This window comes from Neolamprologus brichardi, chromosome 16, assembly GCF_056152115.1.
Source record: "Neolamprologus brichardi isolate AB-2024 chromosome 16, ASM5615211v1, whole genome shotgun sequence".
NCBI lineage: Eukaryota > Metazoa > Chordata > Actinopteri > Cichliformes > Cichlidae > Neolamprologus > Neolamprologus brichardi.
Window position 1 is genome coordinate 10,011,582 of NC_142119.1, and position 16,628 is coordinate 10,028,209.

The 16,628-nt window shown below is 39.9% G+C and overlaps 1 protein-coding gene across 1 annotated transcript; it reads right to left on the reverse strand.

Annotated features, from left to right (window-relative positions):
• Positions 1–8,712: 8,712 nt before the first annotated feature.
• On the reverse strand, positions 8,713–9,669 carry LOC148098151 (olfactory receptor 13C2-like). The gene has a single exon (XM_087853090.1). It carries the CDS (start codon positions 9,658–9,660, stop codon positions 8,713–8,715), a length of 948 nt encoding a protein of 315 aa, XP_087709216.1. The 5' UTR covers positions 9,661–9,669.
• Positions 9,670–16,628: the final 6,959 nt, after the last annotated feature.

Sequence of the window (16,628 nt, forward strand, 5' to 3'; positions counted from 1 at the left end):
ATTCTTTAATTCTCAGGCTTGCAGCGCTAACTTGTTCATCTACCGTTTTCTGTTGTCTCCTTTTTTCTATATCCTCCTTCTGCCTTACATTCGACCTTTCAAAATAAAAGTTCTGTAAACATCAAAATCACCTCCTTTTTTTTTTCTTTAACAAACTTAGGTACTCAGCGAGGTGAATTATTAATCTGAACCTATGACAACGACACCTAATAAAATTACTGAACGTTCTTATTACTTGAGTGTCTCCACACCTAAACATCACTTAAACAGCACTGCATTTGCGCAGATCTCTGACTAAACACTATCAACATTCAACACTATAATACTGGTTACAGTGTTAGATTCAGGAACAACAAACATGTTACACGCAGCATAACCTTTAACTGGTCACTCAGATATTCAAGTCTTAGATCTGATGTAATCAGACAGATGCATAGGTACGCGTCTGTTTGATCTGACTGGGTATCTGGGCTTGTCTGTTAAGGCGGGGTCGACATGCCGTCCAGGTGGGGCATCTTCAAGTCCATGTCTGATTTTCTTGAAGAATGAGGCATTCCTGACAATTGAGTGTCCATCCCTTGTAGCTGTAATTTCAGAACCCTTAACCTTAGTCACTTTGTAGGGTTTTGCATTGTATGGTGTGGATAATTTGTTGTGCTTCGGTTGGCGATGCAGCACTGTGTCACCCAGACTTACTGAGTGTGGTCTGGCGTGACGAGTTGCATCTGCGATCACCTTCATCTTGATCTTTGCACTATCATCCCTTGCTCTCACTTCAGCATCTGAACACTTCCGTGGAGTGGTGTTAACGAAAGGGAGCTTGGTGTATAGCTGGCGTTGAAACAGTATTTCAGCTGGTGAGCTCGCTGTTGTGCTATGAGGTGTAGATCTGTACTCACGAAGAAAGATGTTCAGTTGCTGTTTCCATGATGTGCCCTGCGTCTCGGCAACTCTCAGTGCTTTGCCTAGGGTTCTCATAAATCTCTCAGCAATGGCATTCGCCTGAGGCCAACAAGGTGTGATTTTGCGATGATGAAATCCTAGGTAGTCTGCGAACTGTGAGAAAGCCTCACTGTTAAAAGGAGGACCATTGTCAGTTTTTACTGTCCTTGGGATTCCAAACATGGAGAACACTTTGTCAATGACTGGGATAACAGAAGATGCTGATGTTGAGCGTACACTTTCAACGACTGGATAGCGAGAATACTCGTCTGTGATAACGAGCAGGTATTCCCCCGTAGGGAGCGGTCCATAAAAGTCTGCACTGACACTATGCCAGGGCGTTTCAGGTAATGGTGACATCTGCAGAGGGTCAGTGTGTGTGACAGGTGTGCTAGCTTGGCATGGCAGACAGTTTTGAACTGCAGATTCTGCTTTCCGATCGATCTCTGGGAACCATACTTTGGTACGTAGCAGCGCTTTGGTCTTGGCGATACCCTGGTGCCCTTCGTGTGCCAGTTGTATTGCTCTTTCTTGTAGGACAGTTGGAATGACTATCCTCGTGCCTCTGAGTATGAAGTCAGATGAGTCGGCTACTGTTAGTTCACTTTGAACATGTTTGAATGATTTCAAAATGTCAGCATGCTGGGATTTATCTGTTAGATGCCACGTGTTGTTCCTGATGTGACCGATGACTTCCTGCAGAACCTGGTCTTTCAGAGTCTCTGTTTTTATCTCGTGAAGTGTCATGGCTTTTGGGGTGGAGTGATAAGAGAAGAAATTAACATACTCTTCTGCAACCTTACATGCACGAGCACTTTCATTCTCCTGTGTTGGCACTGGATGACGTGACATAAAGTCAGCTGGATTATCAGCACCTTTTCTGTATTCCACTCTGAAGTTATATGGCTGAAGTCTCAGTCCCCATCTTTCTATTCTGGCAGGTGGTTTTGAGCTTGGGTTATTCCAGATGATTTCGAGTGCCTTGTGATCGGTCACCAGTGTGAATGGATGTCCATAAACATACAAATGGAAATGTTCGCAACTCCACACAATGGCGAGTGCTTCTTTCTCAGTCTGCGAGTATCTCGTTTCCACATCACTCAGTGCTCTGCTTGCATATGCAATAATGTGCTTCATCCCCTTTTCATCTTTTTGACAGAGAATGCCGCCCAGTCCTATTGGACTAGCATCAACTATCAGTTCAGTCTGTCTGCTGGGATAGAAGTAGGACATCGTCGTGTCGCTTGTGAGACTGACCTTGAGTGCCTGCAACGCAGTTTCTTGGTCTTGACCCCATGTCCAAGGGGTGTCCTTGTGTGTGAGCCTGCGCAGTGGCTCAGAGATCGATGAGAAGTCTCTGATGAACCTTGAGCAGTAATTGGCCATGCCAAGGAGACTTTTGATGTCAGCAGGTGTTTTTGGGTTGGGAGCGTGTTGAACTGCTGCAACCTTTTTAGGATCTGCTGATACGCCACCTGCAGAGAAGATGAAACCAAAAAACTCAAGTTTCGTTTTATTAAATTCACACTTCTCTCGATTCAGAGTAAGACCTGACTCTGATAGTCGCTTAAAGAGAGCTGTAAGATTGCTGTCATGATCAGCCTGGTCCCTGCCAAAGACTATAATGTCATCACTGAGATTTTTGACTCCATTCAGTCCTTGCAGCGTCTGATAAATAGCATTTTGGAACACTTCAGCTGCAGAAGAGACTCCAAAGCTCAGTCTTTTATAGTGCCAAAGTCCCAGATGAGCAATGAACGTCGTAATGTAGCGGCTGTCAGGGTGTAATTCAAGTTGGTGGCATCCTGCCCTGAGATCAAGTTTTGAGAACACCGTAGATCCATTCAGCTCATGGATTACATCATCAATCGTGGGCGGGACGTGTCGTTCTCGTTCGATTGCAGTGTTTGCTTGTCTCATGTCCACACATATCCGTACGTCATCCGGATTCTTTGGTTTTGGCAGTGTTACAATGGGTGAAACCCACGGTGTTGGTCCCGTAACCTTTTCAATAATGTCATCAGCTTCTAAAGTTCGTCCTCCACTTTTTGACGTAAATGAAAAGGAACTGGTCTGTGTGGTTGACAGGTTGATTTTACATCTGTGTTTATGTGCAGTTTCACTTGAAAATCTTTGAGTTTTCCAATGCCCTGGAAAAGTTCTGGGTGTTGTTCTACTAGCTTGTCTGCAACAGAACGTTGAGACTGAGAAGAGACCGCAGTGACAATATGGAGGAGTCCCAAGGCTTTTGAGGTTTCAAAACTCAAAATATTGAAACCTCCTCCTTTAATGACAAAGAAGGAACACCTAACTGTTTTGTCTTGTTTTTCCACACTGCACCTGAACGCACCACACACAGGGAGAGACGTAGATGAGTGGTATGGGTAAATCTTGACGTCTGTAGAAGTCAATGTAGGACGTGGTGTCAGTTTGTTGTAGGTAGCTTCAGTTAAGCAGTTAGCAGTGGCCCCAGAATCGATTAGCACTGGTATCTGGGTGCCCATTACTCTGATTTCAGTATATGGGAGTTTAGGATGTTTAGTTGTGTTCACCACATATACATAGGCGTCATCACTGCTGGATGTGTGCCCTGTCTCCACATGTGCAGCGCTATCTGTTACTTGATGAACAGTTTGCGGTGGCAGATTTTTCTTATACTTCTTTCCACAATGTGTCTCTTTTCTCTTTGAGCGACATGAGGGTGTCCATTTGTTTCTAGCCGTGGTGTCACGTCCTGTTTTGTGCTGTACTTTATTAACTGCAGCTGTCTTGTCAGCTTCCATCCCTGTAGCTTGCAATTCAGACAACTCACATGCACGCCCATGATTTAATAGATCATCCAACGTTAAATCAGGTTCTCTGAGTGCTTTTCTACGCAGCTGTGATGATGTACAGCTTTGGATAATTTGTGTTTTGATTTCTGCAGTCATGTCTGCAAACTCACAGTTTTTGGCTAGAATCCTAAGCCTGGTGTGATAGTTGTCCAACGTTTCACCTGACTCCTGCACCGCTTTCCTGAACAGATAAATCTGATACTGCACGTTTTTCTTAGGCGCAAAGTACGCTGACAATTTCTGTTTTGTATCTGCGTACTTGTCGCCATCCGTTGCTAACGTGTCGTAAACGTCATGCACTTTTTCACCAGCCACATGCAGCAATAATGCTCTTAATCTCGCATCTCCAGTAATATTCATTGCAGTGGTATAGTTTGCAAACCTCTGAAGCCATTTCGTGCAGCGAGATCCGACGAAACCGAGGTCGGTCTCCATGTCGAAGGGTGGAAGTGGAGTAGCGTGTGCAGCCATGTTCTTGTCTCCTAAGCTCCGAGTAGGGCAACTTCCTTCGTCTTGCTTTGGTTGTAACCTTTACTCTCGTCGCCAATGTAATGTTTGCATGCCTCAAACATTAATAATGACACCTTCAGTATTTCTCAGTTCCATTCTTTAATTCTCAGGCTTGCAGCAGCAACACAGTCTGCAGCGCTAACTTGTTCATCTACCGTTTTCTGTTGTCTCCTTTTTTCTATATCCTCCTTCTGCCTTACATTCGACCTTTCAAAATAAAAGTTCTGTAAACATCACATTTGTTTTCTAGGTTATTCTGTTCACTATGGTTTTGTCATGGTCCTGTGTCCTTTTGACCCAGCGTTCTTAGTTTTCTTGTGTTTTTGTATTCTGTTCTTTATTTATTCTATGATTCCGAGGTTGTTCAGTTTTGTTTATGAGATTTCCCCTCGTGACCTTACCCCATGTGTCTCCACGCATCTGTGAGTCCCCATGCCTTGTTTCCTCTCCTAATGTTTTATCCCATGTTTTCCCCAGCCTGTTATGTCTGTGCTCTCCCCGTGTTCTCTCCTGCCCTCCTGTCTGCGCCCCTGTGTACCTCCTGTTTTACTTTGACAGTCTCCCGTCAGTATGAGTCAGTGTTGAGTTACTCCTGCCATGTCTTGTTATGATTATCAGTGTCAGCTGTGTTCCCCATGTGCTCCTACTTTCCTCGTTGACCCTCTGTGTATTTATGTCCGCGTCTCCCTCAGTTCTGTGTTGCGTTCTCCCTCATAGCTGTGTGATCCTCCCTGTGTCTCCTGGTGCACATTATAATTAGTTTTTCCCAGTTTAGTTTAGTTTTGTATTGTTGGTATGATCTGTTTTCCCAGCAATAAAGCTGTGCTTTTGAGTTTAAGTTCTGTCCCCGTGAGTTTGCGTTTGGGTCCATTCCTGCCTGCCACACAGCCGAATCATGACAGGTTTATTAGATTTCCCCTTGTGTCTTTGCCCTCTGTCTCCCCCTGTGCATCTGTGTTTATTTAGTTGTGTGAGTCCTTGTGCCTTGTTTCCCATCCTTGTGTTTTAGTCCATCATGTTTCCCCAGCCCGTCAGGTCTGTGCTCTCCCTCGTGTTCCTGTGATCCCTCTAGCCTGCTTCTCCTCCACTTACACATCATGTTTCCTGTTTTATTGTAAAGGTCCCATATTTTCATGTTCATTCCGTTTAGTCTAGCTTCCCCTGTCTCGTTATGGTTATTCGTATCGGCTGTGCGTGTCCTCACGTCCCTGTCATCCCTCTGTGTATTTAGGTCAGCGTCTCTCTCAGTTCGGTCCTCCCTCATGGCTGCGTGTCTCTCCCCGTGTTTCCCCGAGTAATTAGATTAGATTAGCATTTGAATTTCCCAGTTTAGATTAGCATTGTCTTGTATCGCATTTCCCCCCATTCTGTAATAAAGCTGTATTTTGAGTTAAGTCCCGTGATAGGTTTGTAGCTTGAACCTATTCGCTGGAACGTTGAAGACAATATAATTACACAGCAAAGCAAGACACAAAGTAGGCAAAGTTCTTCATGTTACTCATGCATGAGGGAGACCTGCCTGGAGCCAAGTGTCGTTCCACCACTTGACCTCCGTCAGACTCTCAGCCAGGTTCCCCATAGCACTCCTTTTATTGTGGTTACATGAATATGCATAGGGTCATTAACATATAACATCTTCCATAGGTATACATGTGAACAAAGAATACTGTGTGTGTGTGTGTGTGGTGTGTGTGTGTGGGGTCAGAGTATGACCCCATAAATGACTTCCCTAAACCTACTGGTCTGGAAAGTCCAGCAGTCTATCTAAACAAAAGGCACTTAGACTAAAACAGATATAGCCACGTCTATCCTACCATAAAACAATAAAACAAGGTACGACCTCTTCCCATGCTCCCAGGATATAGGTGTGGATTCCAGAATACTCTGAATGCACACCAAGCCTTTGCAGCCTGCTAAAGATCACACATCCTATCACTACACAATTAATTAAACACCTCTACCAATCTAAAACTAATTATAAAACTCTAAGCATATATAAGTAGATATTTCTAAGCATAAATGACAATCAACATTACAAAACCTAACATCCCGTTTTCCATGAGTTTGTGTTTGGGTCCTCTCCTGCCAGCACACAGACGTTTCATGACAGTCAAATGAGAATCATGGCTCCTAGTAGTCTGCAACACTGCAAAGTAAATACAGGTTCAGCATTACTGATACTGAGTACTGATTTTGATACTTTTAACTTATAAAGGTAGCTTATATGGCAGAGACCCGCGTGTCTTGATTTATCAAATAAATCATCATCAATTTGAAAATTCTGAGCACATTTTAATGACAATTAAATCACCTTCCACAAGAAATAGTTAACACAATAAAACAGACCTGTCAGCTTGCCATATATTTAGGAACTGGGTTTCTTTAAGACTTGGAATGTAAATGTAAGTGTCCTTTTTTCTTTTGGTCAACTTCTGTTAATTATTGTGCTATATAAATAAAGTAAACTTGACAGTCAACACAAAAAGGTTATTATATTCAGATATTTTTCATAATTCAAAATTGAGTAAACATGGAAATGACGGAATAGATTGACTGAGTGCAATTCAATGGTCCATCTTGGTGGAACGGAACCAAAGCTATGAGAGGGATTACTGCAGAATCCCCCCGGAGCCAAGATGCTGGTGGTGGAGATTGCTTGAATGGAAAAGTGGGAGTGATAAAACTTAGATTTAGCTGGCAGCACCTGGGAATGCACAGATATGAATATTCACCTATATCTTGTCGTGGAATTTTTAAAAAATGAAATACAAACACTTGATGTGTGACTTTGAAGTGAGTTTTATTTACGTTGCAGCAAGAGAGAGAGTCCAGTCAGTCAAAGTCAAGCCAGCGTCTCTAAAGCGGAAGCAGAGCTGGGCTTCCCTTATACAGTCAGGCACACAGACACACAACTCTCATAACTTGTAGCACAACTTATCATTTCCATATAAGGTGTTGATGGTTTATACCTTGGTTCTTCCTTGGAACACACACAGCATCTACTCCGTGAAAGCAGTAAAGCAGTAACAGTCATACCCACAGAGGGATATGTTTTGCAGATTATCATGTTCTAGGGTGGTCTTGCTGTGATGAGTGTCTGTCCCACTATGGTTCAAATAAGCCTGTTATATGTGTTATTGTCAGAACAGGTGATCAATACACTAAGGAAAAATAAATTTTCATTATCTCTCTCTACACATTAAAATATCATATGAATCTCTAAGATAATTACGGTAAGGTAATCGGTCTGATAAAATAACAGCTATGATGACTAATTGGGTTGTTATAGTACTACAATTTCAAACTCGATAAATATTAACCAGGAAAATTCTTGATACCATATTAGATATCATGGGGAAGATTCTGAACCCACCCTGCAACAACAAAAGTAATGGCAAAGATGTCATATCATGAAAAAAAAAAGTTTAAATTTTCATCTACTTTTCCCAATTATATATTTATTATACTTAGATCTGACAAAAGAAAAATTTAAGATTGAGTTTAGAAGTTTCACTTGTTTTACAAATTATTTATATAAGTTAATTGCAGACTGTGAAGGTAGATTTTATAACATATCTGTCTGTGAAGGTGTTAATATTTTTCATGAAATGGTAAAATATTGTAGTTTCATTTCAAAACATTTGACATGTTTTTTAATGTTCTGTTGTTAATAATATTGTGGGTTTATGAAAATTTCTACATACATCTGTTTGGTTAATAACTCACACTCACCGATAAATTGTGACAAGTGGTGAAGATGCAGGTCCTTGGGCAACAGTTACAAAGTGTTACCACTTATTCCTTTAATGGAGAATCTATGTTTCACTATGTTCCACTAGCATATCATAAATAAGAATTAGCAATAATGTAAAAATGAAGAAATATAAAAGTTTAAAGACATTAATCTGAAAATTGATTTAATTACCTATCATTTTACCTATGGCAGAATGAATATGTTTATGTTAAAACAAGTGCATACATTTTTCATTAATTGCTTCTCCAAAGCTCCTAGGTTGTAACCAAAACTCTGTAGCTCTGAAACTGTCGATATTACATCCTGTTTAGATGAGCATTGTACGGAGCACTGCAACATACAACTTAAAAAAATAAATGTGTGAAATGAATTAAAACTATGTCATTTATTTTGCTTAAATATGTTTTCTTTAAAAAGATTGATTACTCTGTTAGACTTGTAATTATGAGAAACTAAAGAAAAACTTGTTGAGGAATAGTATATTTAAAAAATAAACTTAGAACTTGTTTGTCCTATTATCAATATGAACTATACCTGCGAAAAATAATAGCAATAATTTATGAATAATTAAATGAGTAAAAATGACATTTTTATGTTTTACTTTTTGATTATGTTAAATGAAAAACATTTTCAGTAACTTCAGCAAACTGATTACATAACAATTACGGCACATTAGCATTCATAGTTAATACACGTAATGATTCTGGGATGACAAAAGAATCTTTTTAGCTGTTTAGAAATTTCCTTCATTTTGAGCCCATAAATGAATGGATTAAACAATGGATGATAGAGTAATAATTGTAATGTCATTAGTAATCGAACAACTTTTGGAAAATCTGATTCCACTCGAGCTATGCCTACATCATAGATACTTAAACAGGAAATACTGATTAAAACTAACAGATGGGGTAAACAGGTCTCTGCAGCTTTCTTCCTAATTTCTTTACAACTTTGATAAGAAACAATAAATATTATTGTGTATGTGAAAACTATGAAGATCATAGGAAGTATTACAAGATCTAGTAATGCAACCACACCAAAGATGGTAATTAATCTTGATCTTTGACACTGAAGAGTGTAAACTGCGTTGTTACAAAATATTCCCTTTAAATTAAAGTTACACAATGTTGCTTCAGCACTCCCTATTGCTTGGACTGCAATATGAAAAGCAGGTATAAGCCAAGATACGACCAGGAAAATGATCACAGTAGTTTTGTTCATGATAGTTGGATATTCAAGAGGTTTACAAATAGCCACATATCTGTCATAGGCCATGGCTCCCAAGAGAAAGAACTCTGAACTGCCTAAAGTGTAAAACATAAAAAACTGAAAGAGACAGGCTGAATATGTTGTGACTTGTTTTTCAGATAAAAAGTCAATCAGAAGTTTTGGATAAATATTTGTGCTGAAAAGGAGACAGTTCAGTAGCAAAGCTGCAATGAAAATGTACATAGGCTCATGAAGGTTTTTATGAATCCAGATCGCATACACAATGGTAGAATTACTGCATATTATTATAATGTACAATGTAAAGATAATACAGAAATAAACATATCTGTACTTGTTAACTTCAATGTATCCATCTAGAGTTACATATGTGGTATTTAACTCCTCGTCCATGAATTTAAAAAAAAATGCTACAAAACAAATATAGCAGCATAACCAGTTTATTTGACGAAATAAAATCAAAATTGCACTAAAATGCAACCTGTGTTGTCTGTATTATTCTTTTAAAGATATCAGAACTTTAAATACAAGTACACTCATCAATCAAATGCATATAGTCAATCATATGTATGTGGACTGAAGAAGAGTTTTATTGGTTTGCTTCAACCTTGAGGGAGCTGAACTGTGAAAGTCGGTTACATCATTGTTCAGCCTCTTTTACTTGAGGATTTAGTAGTTACAACTAATGGACAATAAGTTGCAGCTAACAATAACAATGATCAGACAACTTCTATTAATCTAGTATAGAATTTTAATAATGTAGCAAGATTTTATTGTTGAATGTATCCTGGCTTTTGTGCACTCGGGTTCATATCTTATTCTATCAGGAGTTTTTATTTGGTTTCCATTTTAGGTGGTGTGGTCTTATGCCTTGTGTACATTTTCAGTGTAAAAAAAAACTTGGATAACTAGCATACTAAATAATAATAATAATCATAACATAATAATAATTTAAAAAAAAACTTTAACAAAAACAAGGACATCAAGCTTATGCATTACAAATGTCCAACTTTTCATACATTGTTTTATTTATAGCCTATAAGTAAAACCTATGTGTATATATATATATAGTGTGTGTATATATATATATATATATATATATATATATATATATATATATATATTGGGCCCTTAGTAATTCTCAAGTTCCTTGTGTTCCTTCTTCCTGATGTTGCCGTCATTTGGAGCCACCACCATTTTGTCCGTCTGTATGTTGAAGTCCCACAGGAACTTAGCTCGGTCATTCTCCACCACCCTAGGGAGCATCTCCCATTTTGACCATGGGACTTTAAGGCCATATTCAGCACATATGTTTTTATATACCATGCCAACCACTTGGTTATGGTGTTCCATGTATGCCCTGCCTGATAGCATCGTACACATTGCCGTTATGTGCTGGATTGCTTAGAGGCATCTTTACACAGCCTGCACATGGGGTCTTGCCTGCCCATATGAAAAAGATATATATAAATCTTAAGTTTGTATCTGTTGTGTGAAACTTGTATGAAAAGCATACAAGAGTGAAAACAGATATTATACTAGATACTATTTCTTTTCTATATGGGTGGTGTGATAGACCCCAGCTTCTATCAATCTTGTACTCAGAGCGTGTTCTTTCGCTTAGCATACAGCCTCAGGGTGCTGGATTTGGGGTGAAACCCTCCATGCATGGTCAGAGTCTCCTGGTCATGATGTCACTGACTTCTATCTCCACCACTGGCCAACTTATTATGCCAGCAGGGTACCTGATCAAGGGCAGGGCGTAGGTGTTGATAGCCCAGATCTTGTTCCCATTTGCCTGTGGGATCTCCAGGTACTTGTAGCTGTCTTCAGTGTTTGCAATGTTGCCTTCTGGTAGTTCCATTCCCTCAGTTCTGACTACCTTCCCTCTCTTCGTTATCATCCAGCTACACTTATCCAGTCCGAACAAAATTCCGATGTCATTGCTGTATATACTTGTGGTGACTACTGAAGGCTGGAAGAATGTATTTTGGACTGAGTAATCAAAATTTTAAATCTTCTGTTCATCATGCAAGGTCTTTGTATGCCATTGGGTCAGCGAAAGGATGGTTCCAGAGTGTGTACCATCAACTGCCAAACATAGAGGAGGAAGTATGATACAGAGATTATAGAGAGTGAAAGGCACCCTGAACCAAAAGGGCTACCACAGCATTCTGGAGCGCAATGCAATCCCCTCTGGTATGCACCAAGTTGGTCAGGGATTCATCCTATAGCAAGATAATGACCCGGAACAATCCAAGTCCAAGCTATGCCAGAACTACCTCAGAAAAAAAAGAACAAGAGGGTAAGCTTGAAAACAGTGTTTTACGACCGAAAAGGCCAGGCTTTGTGTGTGAATTCAAGTGCAGACATAGACGGAGGAAACATTGACGTGGATAAATTTATTTACAGTGACTAATTTGATAACAATGAATAGTAATTTTGCAAGAAATTCTGAAGGCTATGAACTATGAACTGTGAGGTTGAGAACTATGAACTATGAGAAAACTATGAAACGTGAAACCTAAACTATGAACTTTGGCTAGATTCAAAAAGTCCATGAACGGATCCTGGGTGGAAATCCAGTGAATCAGGGCCAGTTGGTTAAATGATGTTGCAATAGCTTACATTACAGTTGCAGGTGAAGACGTTATGGGAGGAGGGAGTCCAAGGGGTCCGGGTGAGCAATGATCCAGAGAGAGTCCTGAATGTACTTGATCCAACAGGCTGGCAGGGAGACAGGCAGGTGGAGTGCCGCAATGAAGGGAGCCTGACCTGATAGCAGAAAACCAGCATCCAAACAGAGGTGAGTATTGTTCCAGCTGTGAAACATGATGACCAAGTGGGTAACTACGGCAGAAAGAAAATACTATGAAATCAAAAAATCTAATTAAAATTTTATTTGCCACATAAAAAGTACAACATGTAGTGAAATGTTTGTGTCTGAGCTGCAAACAGGCCGTGCCATTCCAGGGCTTGGTTTTACGATGGGAGGTCTAACCAGGACTCTTATACTGGGTGGAAATCGAACTTGCGATTCCTTTTCCGAAGGTGTGTAGTCTTACCACTACACTATCCAACTGCATGAGTAAAACCACAAAACATTAAAGGATTTAACGAGAGCTTGACGGCCTAGCACAAAAATAAGTTAGGTATAGATCTGGCAGAGGTCTGTTGTGAGTGCTGAACTTAAATACCGGTGACTTGATTGCAGTCAGGTGTGAAGGCTGATTGGAGTCTCTGCCAAAGGGGTTCCCAGTGTTGTGTAAAAGCCCAGCACTCACCTGGATCATGATAATTTGTTTTTTAATAGACCAGTAACTAAATTAATCTAGAATGCATGATGAAAATGTTCACAAATGGGTAAAAATGTCCTCTCTTTAACAGTGAAAACATCTATCCTAGCTGAGTTGCAGGACAAAGCGTTATTGTGGTGGGGCGTGGCCTGCGGTGCCGTGCAGGGAGGGCGGACGCACCTGCACGGCATCCGTAATCACGTCCACCAAGTTTAAAACACTGGGACTCAGGTGTGTGTGGTGTGTGGTGGTGAATAAAATGTCTGAATACGCTGATCCCTGGACCCGCCATGCCGCCTCCTGGGTTTCGGCACCACTGTGGCAGGAATAAGGCACGGCGGGTCCAGGGATCAGCGTATTCAGACATTTTATTCACCACCACACACCACACACACCTGAGTCCCAGTGTTTTAAACTTGGTGGACGTGATTACGGATGCCGTGCAGGTGCGTCCGCCCTCCCTGCACGGCACCGCAGGCCACGCCCCACCACAGTTATAAAAATGGCTTTGTCCCAGTTTCTGTCACTGAATTACATAAGAACAGTTTTTGATTTGAAATATTAAATTACTATATATGTGCTACAGTGAGGTTTATATCTTTATTAGGTATGTGTGTTTTTGAAGGGATGCCAAATGCTATCATTTTTCTGTAAAGCAAATTTTGGTATAAATAAAGTAGACTCATTAAGTTACATATCTTGGCCACTGTTTATTAGACACTGTTTGGTGTCGGTGTCAACTTCTGGACTGCAAAGCTGCCTTAAAGTCAAAACAACTCTTCACAGATTAAAGAAGGTCACATGAATGCATGTTGTGGTGGAGGGTTTGCTGAAACCCGTGGAGGGTGAAGTAGTGTGATTAAAAACATACTGCATGGTCAAAGTAGGCCGCATTAGAACTGTGGATAGGATCTTGTAAATACAATTCCCAGCCAGGTAACTCAATGGACAATAAACTAAATTTAACTTACATAACACTTAATGGGTATGTAGAGGTGGAAAAGTACAGATATGTCTATTTTCTGATTATTTTTACAATATATGCTGCAGTAATTTTCTCTAATTCCACCATTATTTGTCTTATTTTGTTTCATCAAAGCCTTCATGAGCCCATGTATATTTTTATTGCAGCTTTATTATTGCAAAGGTGTAGAGAAGTCAGGAAAAAAGCTGCACAGACCTGCTTACCTCACCTGCTGGTTTTATTCAACTATTCATTCTTCTGTACATGTGAAGTTATTATACTTCGACTGGAATCTGATATTTCACAGACTGTACGTTTAATAATGACTTTGCAAGTGGTTTTATATCATCCACTATTTAATCCAATCATATATGGACTAAAAATGAAAAAAATTTCTAAACACCTAAAGAGATTGTTCTGCTAAGAAAAGTGATGTACAACAAAGTATAGTGAGATGTTTGATGTTGATCCCTGAAGCAAATTTATTGTTTATTTTATCAGATATTCTTTATATTGATATATCTCCTATATAAATATTGATTAATATCTCTTTGTACTTAACAATTATACTTTTACTTATTTATTTAACAATCTCTCACTTTGTGTGAGAATCAACATTTTATTGATGTGATGAAGTCTTCTTTTATAAATTGGTGAGGACTTCTATACTAACAGTCACATTTATAGCCACATGTTGACAGACTTCTCAAAATCATATGCAATAGAAAAAAGTAAAGACAAAAAGAAAATTAATTATGAAGGCAGCTCTTCATGTGGGCACTGATAGGAAAAGAAACATAGCTGTTGATAATAATGCAGATTTGGGTCCTGCTGTTAAATGAAACCTTCCCCTTGTATATGTAAGTATTCTTTTGCCATGTTATCAGACTGAAGAGTGACAAATTACTCAAACATAATAAGAAATATAAGAGTAGCACATGGGTGTAGAATTGCTAGCTAACAACAAGCTTGTAATACAGTGTGTTTTCACCATTGTTTTTTCCTGAAATTGGCTTTATTTTGGTATTAAAACAGTTTTTTCTAGAAGTAATTTAGTGTTACCTTAAAACTTCACACATCATCTACAGCAGAGTGCAAAAGCAACCCAAGAGTTTCTTGTGGCAAAGGAATGATGTTTATGTTAAGATGTGCTGCTGGTGAGATTGTTGAACCTTAAATCCTAAATCCTTAAAAGAAATATATTCAGAGCACTGGAAAATGACAACAAACAAAGTTTGTTGTGGTTTTTTCTTTTCTTTTTTGTGTATGTCTTTTTTCCCCCATCATCTGGTCCTCTTCATGGCTGCCAGTATATCATCGTATCTGAGGGTTTGTAAACAACAGACCACTATACCTACATTATTAGTAGTTAAGTTAACCGAAGTCAAAGTTCTCTGGTGTCCAATATATTTACTAATATAATCTTGAGGAGCTTAAGGGTCCTGTGCAGCATCTTTGCTGTTATTTGGACTGCCCTTTTCTGGACAGAGATCTGGGATGTCCTTCATTACCCCAAGTCCTAAAATTACTATGTGAAACACTGTTTCTTTCACCCTCCACATCTTCTCAGGTTCCTCTCTCAGCCCTTGGTACTTCTAAAGCTTCTCATGTTCCTTCTTCCTGGTGTTGCTATCACTTGGTAACACCACAGTACATCTATCACTACAGCTAGTAGACCCCATTCCAATAAGACTGCTCAAAGAGGTCCTACCTTAAATTATACCTCAGTTAGGGATGCACCGATACCGATACCAGTATCGGGTATCAGCCTCGATACCACATTTTCTAAAGTACTCGTACTCGTTAAAAGTCCCCCGATACCGGGGACCGATACCACGGTCTGAGACCTGTCTATGTTTGAGCGGCATGTAAGGGGTTAATCACAGGTGCAGAGTGCCCGCCCCCAAGCCCTGAGTGCCCGCCCCCAGGCCCCGGCTGCAGCTCAGAGCTGAGGGGCAGGCAAGACAAGTCAGCCGTGTGGAACTATTTCAAAGTGAATGAAGACTCAAAAACAAAGGCGGACTGCAAATTGTGCTCAGCGAAATTGTCCAGAGGAGGCTCAAAAGGCAGCGCATTTAACACAAGTAATTTAATCAAGCACCAAAATCCCAACACGACAACGAGTACAAAGAGTTTACCCATGCTTATTAGCACAGAGGAGCATAGCTGATGCTATAGGAGTGGGACGGAAAATAGTTGGGCATTTTAAACATTCCGCCTTAGCCTACTCCCGCCTCGAGGACATTCAGGGACAGCTCAACCAGCCAATAAAGAGACTGCAGCAGGACGTACAGACGCGCTGGAACAGCACGTATTACATGCTCCAGTCCCTCATTGAGCAAAAGCGTTAGTTGTTGTCATTGTTAGTTTATTCAAATATTGTGCACTAAATAGCAAAGATGTTTATTAATGCCCCTTGTGTTGTTCAAAGCGGCAGAGTTAACAATAAACTGAAAAAAATACTTGAGTTGCACTGTCACTGTTTAAATTTTTTTTTCATAATTATTTATTCTGTAATATGTTGCATACAACATGCTTTTCATTTTAAATAAATGTTCTTAATTCCAAACCAGTCCCTTTTTTTTTTTTGCTTTTTTTTTGTTAAATTATAGGACTAAAGCTGTTACCTGTAAATTTAAATCATGTTTTTATTAAGTACTCGGTATCGGTATCGGTGAGTACTGAAATGCAAGTACTCATACTCGTAGTAGTTTCCAAAAAAGTGGTATCGGTGCATCCCTAACCTCAGTCTTAAATATGGGCTACATACCACAGGCCTTTAAAGTGGACATGAAACACTTCATTTATAGAGGCTAATTTACATGATGGAGCCCAGCTCTCACAAACTGACAGTGTGTGTTGCTGGATTTAGGAAAATAGTGCTTAAAACGCTAAAGAAGCTGACTAGAGTCCATGATCGTCTGGCAGCACAAATGAACAGGTCCCCACCATGAGGGAGAGGTTGCCACACCACATGACCCTACTAAGATGAACAGACATATGGTTCAATACACAGAAGGGAATAAGAAGTAATTGCAGAGAAACAACACACCAGCTACTGGTACAAGGTACCCAATACTGCAAGACCAGGCTCAGCAACT

Excerpts from the sequence above, each read along its gene's own strand:
- LOC148098151 (XM_087853090.1), bottom strand. The coding sequence starts at position 9,660 with ATGGACGAGGAGTTAAATACCACATATGTAACTCTAGATGGATACATT.